Source organism: Centroberyx gerrardi, chromosome 4 (genome assembly GCF_048128805.1).
Source record: "Centroberyx gerrardi isolate f3 chromosome 4, fCenGer3.hap1.cur.20231027, whole genome shotgun sequence".
Classification (NCBI taxonomy): Eukaryota; Metazoa; Chordata; class Actinopteri; order Beryciformes; family Berycidae; genus Centroberyx; species Centroberyx gerrardi.
Window position 1 is genome coordinate 6,244,469 of NC_136000.1, and position 18,164 is coordinate 6,262,632.

The window sequence follows — 18,164 nt, forward strand, 5'->3', positions numbered from 1 at the left end:
AATGGCAGATATAGGAGAGATCCTTCACCTGTGGTCCATGAATTAGACTCACTACACCACCATCTGGGCACTAAAGGGAAATTTCACCAAAAAAAAAAAAAGGGCCCCTCAAGGCTCCATGATAGGAATTTAAAAAATCCTATACTTACATATATGATCAAAGATATTTAATGACTTTAATGACATTAATAGCTACTGGCACGCATTTATGCATTTTTACGTCCCAACTCTTATATACTCCTTGCTTGTGTTCTGCCTTTGAGAGAGAAGCAGTGGTGTTTCTGATGGCTGTGTGGTTGGCAGGGGAAGTTCAGGGGAAAGTGACTGCCACTACCATGGAAGATGACAGTTAAAACAGATGTGTGTATTATCCTGCCTCCTCAGTCAGCAGGTGAGTCTTTGGTGTGATGACGGTGTTCACTGTCAAGTGTTCCCAAGCAAGTTGAAACTAGCTTAGCACTTGTTACATTCTTGTAGCTGTGAGCGTCTTGGCAAATAATGTAATTAAGTCACCAATAATAGCTCACTACCGCAACTTAACATTTGATGTCAATGCTAAACACTCAGCATGAAGGATTAAGCCCAATTTCAAAGAAAACGTCCAACATACAACATGTAAACAACAGAGAACTTGAAATAAATCCTCTGCTAGCTAGCAAAACACTTCCACATGCAATTTCATAATGTGAAATGGAAAAAGCAATCTTCCTTGATGCAAATGCTCTGAAAAATGGCTGCAGCAGGATTTGTAACTTAGTTACGGGCCATCAGATGGCTTATGAAGGCAAATACCAACAAAACACTACAGTCGCTTAGCAACATCAGCACATGGAGATGTTTGCCTCACTGGAAAGCATAAAACCTGGTAGAGATTTGAGGAAGTGATAATACCAGTTCATCTGATGTCACTTGAGGTTGAAATGATGGATTCACTTCAGCAGTATCAAAAGAAGTTGAAAGAGGTTCTTCTCTCAACACGAAGACACAGTGTAGTATCTGGCATTTCATGTGTTCACTGTTGATGTTATACTCAAATATCGATGTTATCACCACTGTCCAAATTTCCTCAAGCAGACTGACGGCAGCAGCTGTGGCATCTTTGCGTGTTCGTGGTCTGAAGCAGTTACGTTCGTTGTCAAAATGAACAAATGTGTGTTGCTTTTAAGTTGTCAGAGCAACTATACAGAGCGTTTATGAGAGAAAGCTGTCTTGTTTCTGAAGTGGAACCTAGTTTGTCTATGGCTTTCTTGTTATGAGGATATTCTGATTGGTGCTCCATATCCCCACCTGTCTGTTGATGGGTCAAGTTGTGTTCACCGGTGCTGATCTGACAGAATGGCTTAATTTCTGAAACTTGAATAGCTTTGAACCTAACGACTAAAACCTAATCACAATTTTGAGTGTCTTCATATAAACTTTTTTGGGGGGGGGGAATTCCTATAAAATGGCCCACTGAAATGATAAATGACTTTGAATTTGTAACCATAAGGTTGTTGAAAGAGAGGACACCTGTCAAAAAATCGTAAAAATTAGACCACAAAATCCTTTTTCTCCGTTCCTCCTGTAAATTCCAGTAACGAGAAGTTAACACAGAACATTTTGATTGATCTCTTGCTTGAGGTGTTGTGCTGGGGGCTCGTTTCCAAGGTAACATGAAATCTAATGTTCCTTTCGTGTACTGTCGGAAATGTAATAATTATGACTTGAGTGCACACTAAGACCCAAGAGTATTTACCGGAGTGGTAAATACGAATGGGAGAGCTGGAGTTTTTCGATGATACCTGAGTTGCTGACATTTTCTCCTCTTCTTCTGCCACTGCAGCACAAAGTGTCTCTGTGTTGTTTGATGTTTAAAATAAACACAGTCCATTTTGTTTTCATAAAGCACTTGAATACGTGACAAGTCATAATTAGGACTTCAGACTTCAGAAGTCAGAGCTTACAAAGAGCACTTGAAGGCAGCAAAAGTTATGTTAGTTCATCTTTAGCATGCTAGCAATTAAAAAAAAGGACAGGGATCCCGAATTTGGTAATTTGCTAAATCATATTTTGACACCTCAAATACTGTGTAATCAATTGCTGCCCATGAGCATTTGTCTAGCATTCAAAGCAGGGCCTTGATCAGTAAAGAATAGTTCCACTCATATTTCATAATCATCAGAGGAACTTAACTCATAAACTGAAAATTACTGTTTGATTATGTCCTTAAAGCTGCACTAGGCAATGTAAAAATGCACCTGTCTCATGTGAGGCTGCAGCAGAGAAGAGCGTCCCACCTCCACTAATTGAGACGCTGTAGATTCGCCCCATTTGCTCAAATGAAATTCTGATGTCAGGTCTGGAAAATCTGCTGGGAAATCTTCTCTGCATACAGGAAGTTACTAAATCAAAACTTAATTGAGTGAAATGCAAACTGTCTCTGCCTCTGTCGTCCCGTTGGTATTGTTTGGTATAAAGCGTCACAGACCAGCTGGGTTGGTCAACATGAGCGGGCTGTGCACAGTTTACTGATGTCACCATACAGGATTTCTGGGCATTTTCAACAATTACCCCCCACTGCCATTTAAGCTATTAGCGTGTATTTCCCAGTGCGACTTTAACCCTCATCCTACCAACATATTTAACATACAAGGACTACCGACTGGGGTCCCTGGGGACCCCAAGAATAAACTACTATAAGAAACGACCATCATAGCAAAATGTTAACTTATTTCTTCTCAAAACATTATTAGTTATGTAATTAATGTCATCTGAAAAAAAACCCAAACAGATTATTATTATTTTAGGAAAGTTACAGTTAATTAAATATGTATTGTATTTCTGACTTTGAACATCATCTTACCTTAGGAAGAGCAGTATTTAGGGTCGTCGACAGAGCACATGAGGAAATCTGTCTGCTGCACCTGTGTCTGTCTCCTTCAAAATGACTGACAGAGTGCCCTAGAGACCCCTACCCCCCCCCCTGATAGTGTGTGATACTTTAAATTAGGACCCATGGCAAACATGAACTCAATAAGTAGTTCCATCTATTAAAACTGCATAGGCGGAATTGGGTGCTTTTGACCGGGGTCCCCCAGGACTCCAATACATTGGTATTTTTAAAAAGCACTAATTAAAACAGAAACAGAAAACAATGATATGAAGTCATTAGGAACAAATTGATTGACAAAGTCATGAAAAATTGGAATGATAGAATAAAGCACCTGTGAGATATGACAAGAAGTATACCTCTGGGGTCTGCGGTAATGCTACATTACTTATTCTTTGTGCTTTGTTAGTAGTATAGTAGTATAGCCTATTCAGTGTGGTGTCAAACATGTATGCTTGTGACTGACAGGCCAACAAAACACAAAAGCTATGCTGAAAAAAAAAAGCTTATATTTTATCGCCTTGAGTAGCTATCCATGCATACTTATAGAGCCCAGAGCTCATGCTTGCAATGAGGGATTCAAAAAATGCTATTGTTCAATTTTTAGCAGTAAGATTTCATGAATAACTAGTTTTAAATGGTTCTTGACACCTACATGGCTCATAAAATCTACAAGTATTCGTAATAGCACCACCAAGCAGCACTTGTGTGTATTTTGGTGGAGGACGATAAAGGAATTACAAGCAAACACGTTAAAAAAGATTAAATTTGATTGGCTTAAATGGTGCTTAGTGGATTATATGTGCATGGCGAATTTCCCAGTGGACCCAAATGGCTCTGAAAAGAACTTAAGTCATGCTGTGATAGTTATGAATGTTTGCTGATAAGAAAGGTAATATTAAACTTCCATATTTTGGCATGGAGTTTGGCTTGACGTTATCTCCCGTACAAAGAGACAGAACTACATTTCATTACACTGTGTCATCGCAGGAAGGAAAACACATCCAACATTGTTATTCTTGATTCCCACTTACAGAAATATGTATTGATTTGAGGAGTGAAGGAGAGTTTTATTTTAAATTAATTTGGCACATATGTACTTCCTCTGCAAGGCTAGGTTTGGACCAATGGATGAAAACAACCAGAGCTATACGGCCAAAGTTTCAGGACATCACGGCCGCTCTGCAGTGTGTCAGCGGAGGTGAAATTCCAGAGATAATAATATCTCCATCTATCAGAGTGTTCCTGAGTTGAAGGGGAGCGTGCTGCTGCTTCTCATTCCATTCGTCAAAACTTGGATTTTCTTTGCCAAGGGATAATTCATTTTGTTGAAATGCTGCGATTACACAATGTTAGAGCATGTTGACCCAAGTCAAATTTAATTTCAACCATTCATTATTATTAGAATGGAATGTAAAGCATGGTTAGAATCTTTTTTGCATTACTCATCACTGATTAAATAATTAGCTCTTGTCCCCTTGCTGATTTTAGGCCGGCCAAAACTGTTGTAATCAGGATTTAATGCCATTTGCCTTATACACAACAAATATTACTATAGGCTACACATTTTCCTTGAGTTCTGTGTCACTTTTATGATCCTTCCTACACACACACACACACACACACACACACACACAGACACACATGCACAATCATGAAAATTAGGTCACCAAATAGCATCAAAGTTGCTTCAAGTTATTTTCATTGTTGCAACAATCATTTTCCCAAACAAGTACATTACAAGCTGCTGAAGACTATTGGAAAAGTTACTGTCTTATTCACCACAAACAGACATTATAATTCACTTAATACCATTTCAAGTTATTTCTGTGACGTATGACTTAATTGTGATTTATTACATTCAAATAAAGAAGCAGATAAATGTCAAATGATCACACAACAAATTGGCTTTACTACAATAAGATAAGTGCTTTGTTGAACTTCTTAACTGCACAATATCACTGCATTCATTCTGAAGCTACTCGACCTGCATGTGTTCCATGTAATGTCGGCTGCTGAGGAGCTAGATGGCAGCACAGCACTCTTATTCGCTCTTCAGTCTTTGCACTTCACAGCGAGACGAGGCAGTCCGTCACTTCCATGGCATCCGAACAAAACTCCCGCACCAACTGCCAAAAAATAACTGACCCCCTTTTGCTCCGGTTGATTTTTCAGTGACCATCGATGACGTTCATCAGCCAAACAAATGTCTTTTGAAAAATAATAAAAAATAAAACTCTGAGGAGTTACCTGCACAGTGTCAGGAGAGGAATCTGTTCCATCTCTAACACTATTCATTTCCAATAGATATAATCATCAAAATAATCTTAAGGCAATTCATATGACACATAACTCAGTGATAAGGTTTAGTTTTGATAATAGCTTCAGTTAGTATTTTCATATCTTATCTTGATGCTTAATTTACATAGAGAATACAGGACAAAGTAACTCACAATTAAGATGTATTAAGTACTTCATTGAAGTTTAAAATCAAAACAAGACATATTGTGTTTAATCTGTATTTTGGCTGTATAAAAAATATAGTTGCATGTATTATATGCTTAAATATACGGCAACTTCATACATTTCCTTATATACAAACTGATAATTCAATTTTTTTTAAGTATATGTAATACAAATTGTATAAATTGCACTTCACAAGCGATTCACACCATTCAGTTCATGTGTGAGAGGATCCTGTATACGACAGTCTGGGGTCCAGTAACTTCAAATATTCAAAAATCAGTCAGTGAAATGGAAACTCCTGCAGCTCGGCCTCCACTCCTCCGTAGTTCGTGGGCATTTGGGAGAAGTTCTTCGGGGTTCGCCTGCTTCCAGCGCTGCCAAGCGGACGGAGCTCACCTCGGAAGCTGAAGGAGAGACAGAGATTCTTGTCAAGTCCCGCAGCTCTGAAGCGAATTCATCCACAAATCACACACTTGTTGAGACTGAAACCTGCACCCAAGCACACACACAAGCACACACAGATGCACACACACACTTCCCAGTACGTATTATTGGGATCTCGCCTTCATCCAGAGTGACCTGAACAAAGTTTCCTCTGATGCAGCAGCCATTCTCACTGCATGCCTTAAAGTAATGCTGTGGAAGAGAACCTCTGAAGGGACTTATCTCCGTCCGCTGCGAGCAAAAAAAAAACCTATTCTCCACTGCCTCTCCACGCCCGTCTTAGGCCACTGCGGGTGGGGTTTTGAGTCCCTGGCCTCCCTGAGCAGCTCCGACGCTCCGCTGACGTTCCCCTGTCCGGAGGGCGAGCTGGGCGGCGTCCAGGAGAGAGCGGCGGCGGCGGCGGCGTCCGTAGCCGGTGGAGCGGATCTTGTCCTCGGGGGCGCTGGCCTCTTTGCCGCTGTCGCTGAACTGGTACAGTCGATGGACCAGGTCGTGGAACGTACAGGTGACCAGGACGCAGCCAGCCTTTTTGGCCGAAGTCACAGTCGACCTCTTGGATCTGATGTTTAACCCAAAGCTGGAAAAGAAAGAGAAGAAAGAGGGGGATTTAGAGGGACGGATTCAGGTGCGGTCTTACTATTAGGCAAAGGTAGGTGACTGCATTGGGCCCCGGCAACCGGAGGGCCCTAAAAAAGACAAGAATAGATAATGTAAACTTATTTTTAATCAATATAAAAGAAATGTACTTATTGAAAAACACCCCTCTTTTTGTTGGTCATGGTCGCCCCCCACTGTTCAGTCGGCTATTCCACTTCTAGTGCAATTTTGCCACTTGATTTTAACTTCATTTCACTTCATTTCCCTGCCACTGCATCAGTAGCTGAGAGAGAATTTATACAATTGGGTCAGAAAAACGCCCCAACTTGAAGGTAATGAATAAAAAAGGATGGATTCAAAAGGGAAAGGGTTGGGATTCAGGGGGCCCCATGCTTTCTTTTTGCCTAGGGCCACCAAAATCAGTAAGTCTGCCCCTGGACGCATTTAGGGTTTGGGAAATCTGATCTGAGAACACATAATGAATATACTGACAGGGTGTAAATGACGACTTCATCTCCAAAATATCATCAAGATTTATCAGTAAAATATGGATTGAGGATCTAATCTGTAAAAGTGTTAACATTTTGTCATCAAATGATACTACCAAAATTTGTGCTATTAATCATTTTATAAGAGTAGGTGTCACTTTTCTCAAAACTTGGACATCTAATTTGGGATTTTGGATCTTGAAATACTCTTAATATGAAACTCAAACATTGCATCATCTGTGGCTCCTTCGAGCATGTCATAAAAACAGCCTTTCTTCTTACTTTGATGGAGGTGCCAGAGTTTCTGCACCCCCTTTCTGCTGTGGTCCAACATGGGTCTCGGGGTCCTGTTCAGCGGCCGTCGCTAAGCCGCTGCGCAGGTCTCTCTTCATGCGGCTCTGCAGCCAAACTCGAAACCTGCCACACACAGCAGAGCTGGTGACGACAGAAACTGACAAGACTAATTTCACAGAAACAAACAGCACAGACTTAATGTGATCAAGTCAGAGAGTCAGAGAAGAATGTCCATCATGTCATCCAAGACATGAGATCATTTCACTTGCTGCCAGTAGAGCTTAACTTGTTTCAAGAATCTGAATCAAGTGGCATTATCTTGAAATAAGGCAGATCTCTCCACTTGTTTCCAGAAAATGTCACTTGAAATAAATTAAACTGCCTTTGAAACAAGTAAAATCGTCATCACTTCACTGGCAGATTCCCTTCACTTGTTTTTATTCATCAATTTGTGACCTGATGTAACTACTCCTTGTGTTATTTAGGGTGATCAAGCTCCTATGTAGAATCCTGGCTTGAATGTTAAAGAAGAGAATAAGACTTGCATTAAGGATGAATCCAGGATTAAATTGACTTGATGAGATGGAGATTCTTGCTCCTTTACCAGCCAGCTCACCTCTTTTTCAGGCTGGAGTTGAAGTCCCCTGTGGCACCTTTCACCATCGGCAGCACCGTGGTGAAAACACAGCAGCAGATGACGGTCTGCAGGGCTAATCTCATTTTGGCTGGGAGCTGCCAATGGCAAAGAAACAGAAGTTGTATAACCATGAGGCAAAGTTAGAGGAGGTGAGTCCTGATCGGCTGCCAAGACTCATTAGTTTGAGAAGGCTCTCGTTGTTTATTCTGAATAAACTGACAGCCGGTTTAGCAGCACAGCAAGGTGTCAAAAGAAAACAACAGTCACTTGGGTCAATATAGTCAATTTCAATTCATATTACTGTAAGGCAGGATTGATTTTAAGGGAGATCAATGCATGTAGTATGCTCCCCCTCAACATAAAAACAACTAAAGCAGCAACATAACAATCCAACCCTACATTTAAAAAAAAAAAAAAAAAATGCTTTACAACAAATTTGATTCTTTACTCAACCCCCAATTCTTCCAACCCTCACCCCAAATTTCATATCAATTTACATTCTTTACTAATATCTGGACAATTTTTCATCAACTCTTACAAAAATTCTTCAATCTTCATGGAAAAGGTGGCTTACCTTAGGCACTATCTTGCAACGTGATGTAGAGAATTTATGGTGCGCATCCAAGCGTGTTCTGCGCCTGTTAGGAGAGTTAGGTGCTTTTCCAAGGCTGTAAAGAGTTTACCATGAGTTGAGTCCTGAAGTTTACACTGCTGACATGAGAGGCTTTATAGAGAGAGGGAGGGAGCTGTACCTGAATGCCAGACCCAGTGGGAGGGACTATGGGACAGTTCATCTCGTCTCCCGTCCCCCCCACAGTCAGGCATTTAAACCAAAAACATGCAGATAGAGCTTATAATCAGGTCAGCAATCCAAAACATTTTCTGACTAATGCATAATACTCTGATTCTGATGTATTGCATCACTTTCCTGTCAGTGAGCAAGACTCCAGAAAATGGGTTTTGTGCAGTTAAGGGTTTTGTGAATTGACCTAATTGATTTTTCCTAAAAGGCTCTGTTCTGCTGTAGTGAATGGGAGCCCTCTGAGCAGTATATTCCTATTTGTTTCAATATCAGTGTAGAAACTAGTCCTATTTGGGGTTATAAGAGAGAACTGACAAAGTTCATTGGCCATGCATGCTTTAGACTAGTTATTCTCAACCTTTTTCATATCAAGGACCCCTAATTTAGTACACATTAAGGCCACAAACCCCCATTTGATGAGAATTTGTATTGTAGGTAGAGAGATAACAGTGAAACTATGATCAAAACAGTCATTCTTCTACATTCTCTAATTGTGTTAACTTCTTGTAAATGAAATAATGATGAAGTTTAACAATTCATCAATTTGCTGGGGACCCCCTGGAACCCCCTCAAGGACCGCTGGTGGTCCCCGGACCCCATGTTGAGAACCACTGCTTTAGAGCATGACTTCATAAGTAGTTCAGGTGGGTGTAAATGATGTTAATGTCTTAAGGATGTTAATGCTTAAGGAGACGTGTTTCTGGGTGGCTCTGCCTCGATCAGAGTTAGTCATGTGTGATTTTAATTGCTCTAAAATGCAAAGTGTATTTAATTTTGTACTCTGTTGTTATGGCAACTGCATGCACTGTACAACATTATGGAAGGAACGTGCTCTAAACTGGTGCTACTCCGAACATGATGCCTTGTTTAATCACTCTGAATGCTACTTACACCCACCAGTAGTTACCACTAACCATTAGCAACTATGAAGTGGGTTCTGCATGGCAAAGATTAATATGTGTTTAGATTGAAGTTTTCCACGTTAGTTAACATAAAAAAGATGAATTTTCTCTGAATTGTGACCAGAAATTGAAAGAAATTCACTACACAGGTGTGGAAAGTTGGAAAATGTACTGTATGGATAATTGATAGCTGAAGATGATCATTTTCAGGCCTCAGTGTTTGACAATTGCACATAAGGTCTGGTCAAAATATGGGAAATATATTTTTTAGTCAAGCCCAATAAACATATGACTGCATATCTTATGTATCTCTAATTTCAAAGTCATTTCACATAGTCATTTAACCTCGTTGATAATTATAGACCAAACCAAAATCTAGTTGGGGGGAAATGAAAAATTAACGCACTTCCCTCCCTCAACAATTAACCAACTCAAGTCACATGACTTGGACTAGAGTCACAGTTTGAATTGCTTGAGACTTGACTTGATGCATGAAGAGAAGACTTGAGACTTGGGTTCTGGTGACTTGGGACTTGACTCTGACTTGTACTTTGATGACTTGAAAAGGTTTCTGAAGTCTTGACAAAAGATCTTGTGTTTGTGTAAATGACTTAAATTGAAAGTGATGAGATTTGTTCCACCGGACGACTGAATTTAAATTCTGTTTTCTGAATTTGTATGGAATGATTGAATTTATTGAAGTTGAAACTGATTATAGAAATCAAACTCATGATGCTCTTACCAAGTTTTTATCCTATTAAAACCATATTGCATTGAAAAGTCCTAGATATTTATTTTTCTTTAAGATATAAAATTGATACTGGACTCTTGATTTGTTCTGACTTGATTTGGTGTTCTACATTTAGACTTGAGACTTGACTTGAGACTTGTGCCTCAAGACTTGAGACTGACTTGGGACTCGAGAAAAGTTGACTTGGTCACACCTCTGGTAGAGGACTGGTTGTACTGGTCAGCTCCAAGGTTTGAATGTGTGTAAATCACTGCAGGAATGTGGAGCAGGGCTTTGTGGGAAAAGAGCGTGCATGCTCAGTGAAGTAAAGTGAAAACGTCTGTAGTAATATGAGCTGTTGTATCTTCACCTTATATAATATAATACCTCGTTATAACAATGCTTTATGATGTGTTGGGAGATAATACATCCTGAGATATTATGTGTGTTTATGACCGTGTTCTTAAATATTCAATATTACTGATCAAAATGTGTCATAGAAATGGTCATTTCATAGAGAATGTTACCTCATAACGGAGCCTAACTGGGGCGTTGCAGTTACACTTGTCAGTTCAATGAGTGACATTGATTCTACAGATGAGATTTTCTGAGATCACATCACTACATGTGTACACTTGACCTGAAAATGGCTGTTATGCACTTCCTATGGCTGCACTTATGTAAATCTGTCTGCATTGCTTGTTCCTGCTCTCTCTCTCCATCTCTTCACATTGTATTACATTGTGGGTGGATTGCGTCGAGAGTACATAGAAGTCAGATCCCGTGTTTAAAAAATGACACTGATTATGGTCAAAATGTTTAACTGAAATGTGATATTTCAGACATCACTGCTCCGATTTTAAAAAATGTTACTCAAATCCAGCTATCCTTACAAATTGCACTGATTGGTTTACTGAGGGTGCTTTAACTAAAGGTCAAAATTTAAAATTCAAATGTGATATCTCAGACACCACTGGTGCAATTTTAGTGAAACTTGGCGGGATGATGCCTTTTCGCTCTGTTCTGGCATTTAAAAAATGAACCTGATTGGCTTTTGATGAGGGCGCTATAATTAAAAGTCAGAAATTAAAACTTTATATCACTTATAACTTTATATCAAAACTTCTATATTACTTGTCCCACTTTGATGAAACTTGGAGGGACGATGCATCTTGTTACTGATTGGCCCAAGGGATGCCTGCATCATTCGTGGGAGACAACATGTGTACTTGAAGATCCCACAGCAATGTGAGCAAAATGTGAGTTTTTGTGTGTCCAGACCTGTCGCTTAAAAACAACATTTATCATCTGATCATGCCAGGATGCGTCCAGGCATGATGAGATGAGATCAGATCAGATGAGTTGGGATGAGATCAGATGACATCATATCAGATGAGATCAGATGATAAAAGTTGCTTTTAACGACAAGTGTAACCGTAGCCTTAGAGAAACTGACTTGTGTCTCTGTGTTGAGTCCTGTTGCCGACAATCATAAGGACAACGATGGTGAAACTGGTGTCTTAAACGCTGCTGTGACTGATGACTGCTGATATGAAAGTGACACCGCCGCCCATTGGACCGTTCCTCTGAACCTCAGACAGTGAGACTAAAGCACCAAGCCTCTGTAGTGCCCATGGGCAAGGCACCTAAAGCACCAGGAGCTGCACCAGTGTATGTCACGTGTATCTAGGTCATTGTGTTAGTTGGCTAAATCAATAAATTCCATATTCTATGGCAATGAATATATATTCTAGTCTATTCTTTTGTATTTTACGCATTGAATAAAGCTCATTTTCTGTTTGTTTTTTTAATTTTTCAGTTCAGGATCATTGATAACCAGACAAACCGCTCAACTTGAACCTAAAAAGCCACTATTTGTTTAGCCTGAAAGATGATATCCACTCCAGCTGTTCTAAAACACTTCAGTGATATCTCCTGGGAGCAGACTGTTGCTATTGGAGAGGGGCTCAATTGTTTTCTTTTAAGAAACACAAACAAACCCCACTCAAATTAACCACAACTATCATGATCAAGTGGTGAGGGTTTTGCAAAGGGAAATCCCAGAAAAACTGCACCAAGACTGTCATTCCTCAGAATAGTTCAGCAATCTGAGCACTTTGGTAACCTCAGTGTTATTTGGGCAGCATGTTCACACCTACAGTAGCTGTATTATCGCTTGTAAAGGTGAGCATGAATTTACAAGGCGTGCTCTGACCTGTACTTTGGCAGCATTGTGTAGCAATACTGGGAAATGTATGATTACTTTTTATATCCATTTATCTTTTGTATCATAAATAGTCATACGTCTTGGGTCAGAATTAAACTGGAGAAACTCGTCCAAGAAGCTCTGTTATTGCTTTGAAGGAACAAGTCTAAACTGAGCAAGGCCAGCAGTCAGCCATGATGTTCACGGCCATGAACATCCTGTTCTCTGCAAGGTGTAACATTTCTGCTCTTTGTTTACTCAGTGCAGAAAATGACTGGTCTAATATTTCCTACAATGCTTATTCCCTCCTATAAGGCCGTGTCCTTTTGACCCCTCTGGTCTCATTTGCCGTCTGGTTGCAGATAGGTTTAAAGCCAAGCTCAGGTTCTTTTAGTTAGAAAACACTTTAAAAAAAAAAAGACTCGCCAATGCTTTCATGATGTTCATTTTCTGTTTGAATGTGACCACTAGGCATATTTGAGGCTTAAATTGTTGAATTACCCTCTTGTGAAATCAGCTGCCAGTACAATTAACATCCTGGTCTTCTGATGAACTGAATGGACAGTTCAATTAAAACTTCTGGTAATCCTTCACAGTTTGTTCAATGTCTTCTTTCGCCTCCAACTTGTGTTGACTTGAATAAAACTGATCTGCTCATATTACCAACACCACTATCATCATCATCATCATCATCATCATCATCCTCATGTCTGTAGGCTACAAGTTATTGTGCCAATGTCAGGTTTGTTTTGATATCTCTTCACAAAGCCCAGTGGCAGGTAAAGGTTTGCTGGGTCTATAGAAGCATATGAGTCATGCATTTGGATGCGTACCCTAGGACAGACACACACAGCGCTGCCACGGCAACCACAAGGCACGTTGCCATGGGCCAAGAGGTGATTCAGTGCTGTGTGTTTTAACATGATCCTCTCCAGTTGTTAAATCAATTGTCCTCTATCTGTCTTGCGTGCTGATGGTGCATCTCGTGCCGCAGAATTTCATCCACTCCCAAACTGAGTGTACTCACGATCGAGATCCATGTGACCACCTGCGGCGTTGGTGATGAACGGTTCTTGTATTCGTATCAGTTGGCCAAGGAAACAACATGTTTTGGCTGAAGTCATTGCTGCAATGCAAACTGCAACACCCCAGAAATAGCCTTACATTGCTTATATGGAAATAAGAGAATATACTGCTTGGTTAGAGCATATATGAAGCTGTGATTGATCTTCAGCAGTCAATAGAGCATAATGTGAGCTCAACATTGGCATGCAGCCATTATGTGATATTAATAGATGTTCAGTATTTATTTATAGTTGCACATTTCATTGTGTGTTTTTATTATAGGCAGGAAATACAGGAAATGTATTAACTTTGCTTTCCTGGTATGCAATAGCATGGTGCTCTTCATGGGTCTGAAAGTAAATACTCCCTGGAAATGCACTGAGTGATATGCACTTGTCGAAATGGTGAGGCCCAAACATTCCTCTTCGCTCCGCTCCAAACAATGGAAAATCACCAAGTGGGTTGTTTTGTGTGGAAAAACACAGGATCAGATATTTGCAATTTCCAGGTGGAACATATCAATTGGCCCGAGGGAAACACAAGGTTCAACATATTCCTGTTCACAGATCAGTGTTCTGGTTGTAGAGAAATGACAGGAAACCATCTGAACTGTGGCTGTTTTCTGATTTACTCATTGCTGATTGAGCATCAATGCAGTGTTGTTTCACTCTGGACATGAGGGGAGATGTTGCAGACAAAATGTGTAAGCATGGGGGCATAAGTTATGATTTCTCTATGTTCTATAATCTGTCATTTAAAGGGAAACATCATTCAGTGTATGAATTTTTAATGTTATTCCTAGGATCTAAGACTGATATATAAGGAAAAATACCTTTGTACCAGATGCAATAAACATTTCAAATAAGAATCGTAACACTGGACAATTGTAAACTATTATAATTTCAGCTTTATGCACATGACTGCTGTCCTCTGCCCACACTCTGCACTTTAATAGCACAAATATGCGAATGGCCAACTGTTAATCTTGTACTTTGTCTTGTGTTGTTTTGTTGTGAAACATGTTTATTCTGTCTTGTTTTTAATATTTGTTTGTACCTTTTAATTGCATCCTATAAAATGCCCCATGTGGGATCAATAAAGTGGTATTGAACTGAATTTAATTGAATATATGTGAACATTTTCCCAAGACCAGAACCAGAGAACTTAGGTGCCTCAAACTTGTGATGTCATCAGGTATAAAGTCTGCAGCTGCTTCAAAGGGAATGAATTGGCAAAGATGGTAAAGGTGGCTGGGAGAGCAACATAACAACATAAACTTTTCGCAATATTTCTGTCGTAAATTTTCAGAATGGACTTACTGGCACTGGCTATGTCATCGATGCCGTAAGCAGAGTTGCTGAATGACATGATGGAGGGAACCTTCCCCTGCTGGGGTTCAGAGTTGACGTTTAATCCTTTAGTTTTCTCAAGATCTCATCCAAATATTGCTATTCCTGCCCACTGACAGACTGAAGTTCCAGATTTACGCCGAGCGGGACCCGCGAGTCCTGAGAAGTTTGCCATGGGAATTCCAGAGCGTAAACACGGAACCCGAAGTCTCAGAGACGTCAACAGACGCCCCTGGGAGACCGGTCCATCAGTGAGACTTAGGAAGCTGGATGAGGCAGGGCAAAAACTTTTAGTCGGAGTATAAACTAAATCTCGTGTCCACTGATGGAAATGCAGATAAAGTCCAGTCGTCTGCCAGTAGTGTTGTGACTCACTTGCTCTGAAAGGTCAGAGAAAGATTCCAGTTTGGCATCGAGATCAAGGTCTTGGTCATTCCAGCCGTGACTCTGCAGAACTTGTGTGTTTCTGTTTTTCAAATCATAAGAAAATGGTAATTCTGAACCTTGCGACCCTAAAAGCGCAACCTTACAGTTCAGTGCAGAGTCAAGGCACATTTTGCTGACTGACTTGAAGTCAGGCGGCTCCAAGGCCGTTAGGCGGAGGTGGAGGTGTTGAGCTGCACTCACCCACACTGCAGCGCTACGGTGGCTGAGGAAGGACAAAGACACGAGGATGTGAGAGAAACAGACGCTGATGAAGCTTGACTAAAACGTTTGTGTGTTATTTGTTTCATTTCATTTATTGATGATGGTCCACGGCCTTCTGGTGAACGCACAGGTCACCAAATGCTGGATTCTCACCTGGATAGTGAGACTGAAGATCAGATGAATGGCTGCTTCTAACACACATGCACCCACTCATACACACACACACACACACACACACAAGTAAATAATGTCCCTTCCAAACCTGGTTCCCAGCACAGTATGTTGTTCTGAATCTTTCTCTATTGCTATAGCAAAGGCCTCCAGAAGATGCAGTTGGACCTGGAGATGATCCTGATCCTCTGCTATCTGGACCTTCGGCCCGCTGGACGCCCGTTTGTCTGTTCAGATCAGGGGCAAGACACTCATCACTCGTCTTTCTACCTATTCACCGTTTCATGTATGCTCACCTATTTCCATATCTGCTGAAGAATTCTGCTTCAGTGACTCTTTTTTTACCGGTAACTTACATTTCAGAAAAACTCAAACTTATTTATACTTCATCATTTCTTCTTTATTGAAATTGTCATATCATTGCTTTAAACCTGATGGACTAGTCTCCCAGGACAGCTATTTTTTAATATTCCTATCCCCTGATAACTCCTCCATGCAGAGCTCTTTGTTACTCTATTTTTAAAAGTGCTTTATAAATAGAATTTATTGTTACTATTTCAGGAAATTGAATACCTATGTCCTAAGTGGTTTCCTCCATTTTTTTGATGTGGTAGCCCATTGTAATATACGGAAATGAATCTCAGCTAGCCGTCCTCCCTTATAGAGAAACTAACCTGCTCTGCAGCCTTGGCAGCAGGAAGCTCCTGGGCTCAGCAGCTGGAGGAGGAGTGGGAGTGAAAGTTGGCTGAGAGATGAACACCTCAGCAGAGTTCACAACTTCCAAATAGAGGCTTTGTAGTTGCATCATAAATCTCCCAGCAATCACAGCTAGCGGCATCATGTGGAGAATTGGCTGTGCGCAAATAATGGCTAAATACATAACCAATCAAGTAACAGAAAGATACCTGCCAAAGATTTGTGTGGGTGTAGGTCAAGTCAGTATGTTGTCAGTAAAGTAAAAGCAAATTGTCTGATAAGATAGATTTGTCTCCAAATTTAGGTTAATGTGGCACAGTAGCTTAAACTGTCTTGTCTTTAGCCCTAGTCTCTACTTCAAAGTTGTAGCTTGAGAAGAGTCAGCTCAGTTATCCAAAACAAAAGTTGGAATTTGGCTTTGTTAGTTAGCTAACTAGCCAGCAGGTTAATTTTGCAAAGCAGCTAGTGTCAACATGCAACTACTAGCCATTGCTAACGCTAACTAGATGTACAAATCTGTGTACAAACAAAAATGTGTTTGTAAGACAGGGATGGTTAACTGACCAGATAGGTTAGCAACAAGCTAAAAATAAAATAAAAATGTATAGAAATCAACTGTATATTCAGGTTTGTTAAGACGGCCAACTTGTATGCTTTGAATCACAATCAGTTGCTCATAGCCACAACATTGCCCAAGAGCTGTGGACCTCCAATATGGCCGCCTCCTCTATAGTCCTACAGCTCAACGGACATCTCCATATCCACGCTACACAGACTGTCCAGAGACCTGGTTGACGTGGCCTCTCTGGTCCTCTGTCTCTGGCAGAGGACCAGCACCTTCCTGCTCCCTCAGGCGAGTCTGCATGTTCTCGTCTTCCATCCTGGCCCAGACATTGTCCTCTTCCCCTCTTTCATGGCCTCTCTGGTCTATCTGGGTCTTGGACATATCGATTTTTGTTGTCCTTCACATGGCCTTGACCAGTGCTAAAAGTAAATAACATTATCTTTTGTAAGTACAAAAGTAAAATAAAAGTTATACTTGTACTTTTACACTTGTTGAATACTTACTATACTTTTGAAAAAAAGTACTGGGATTAGTATACTTAGGGTTATACTTTTAATGATACTAGAAGTATAGGCTTACTTAAAGTACAGTAACCTGTTGTGGCTGAAGTATTGTTAAAGTATACTTTAATTCAATCTTTCTTGTCTATTTCTAGTTTAAACTGTCAAATAAAGGCAAAAATGCCCAAATAACATGTTTACTGACCTTTTAAAGTCACAATGAAATTACTTTTTCAACTTTTTTGTCATAATATACGCCCATTTAATGATTTTTATTCTCTTGTATTTTTGTATTACTTCTACTTCCTGGAAAACAGTGCATCTTAATGGTTACCTCATGGTACCAGTAGGCGTAAATAAAAACTCAAAACATGACAGTGTGAGTCACACTAACAAACAATGAAATGCAAAACACTCTTATGTAAAAATTGGCACAAGGTTAAATATGCTAAAATTGTCTATGGACTTAAAATACTGTGATGTAATATCTCTCATCCACCTTTATTTATCTAGTGAAAGTCGACAGAGCATGCCCTGCTTCACATTCACACAGTTCCACACATTCCCCATCCACATTTTCGAACCAGCAACCTTCCAGTCACAAGCCTGAAGAAAGCCACAAGGAAGAAAAAAGAGGACATTGGTGCCTTGGACGATCAGTTCCACCTCTCTGTAATTTGTACTGAACATTAAGTGGAACTCATCACGCTCCCCTGCAGGATAATTGCGATGATC

At 40.2% G+C, this 18,164-nt stretch overlaps 1 protein-coding gene across 1 annotated transcript; it reads right to left on the reverse strand.

Annotated features, from left to right (window-relative positions):
* Positions 1 to 4,704: 4,704 nt before the first annotated feature.
* Positions 4,705 to 8,502, reverse strand: admb (adrenomedullin b). Its single transcript, XM_071904957.2, has 4 exons — positions 8,370 to 8,502; positions 7,775 to 7,890; positions 7,147 to 7,281; positions 4,705 to 6,356 (listed from the first exon to the last, which is right to left on the reverse strand). The coding sequence occupies exons 2-4, from the start codon at positions 7,876 to 7,878 to the stop codon at positions 6,059 to 6,061; spliced, it is 537 nt and encodes a 178-aa protein (XP_071761058.2). The 5' UTR covers positions 7,879 to 7,890; positions 8,370 to 8,502; the 3' UTR covers positions 4,705 to 6,058.
* Positions 8,503 to 18,164: the final 9,662 nt, after the last annotated feature.

What these genes read in the sequence shown, in the direction of transcription:
- admb (XM_071904957.2), bottom strand. Translation starts at nt 7,878, where the DNA reads ATGAGATTAGCCCTGCAGACCGTCATCTGCTGCTGTGTTTTCACCACG. An exon ending in AACTCCAGCCTGAAAAAGAG is followed by an intron (nt 7,282 to 7,774) that starts GTGAGCTGGCTG and finishes TGTGTGTGGCAG; the next exon opens with GTTTCGAGTTTGGCTGCAGA. An exon ending in ACTCTGGCACCTCCATCAAA is followed by an intron (nt 6,357 to 7,146) that starts GTAAGAAGAAAG and finishes TTTCTTTTCCAG; the next exon opens with CTTTGGGTTAAACATCAGAT.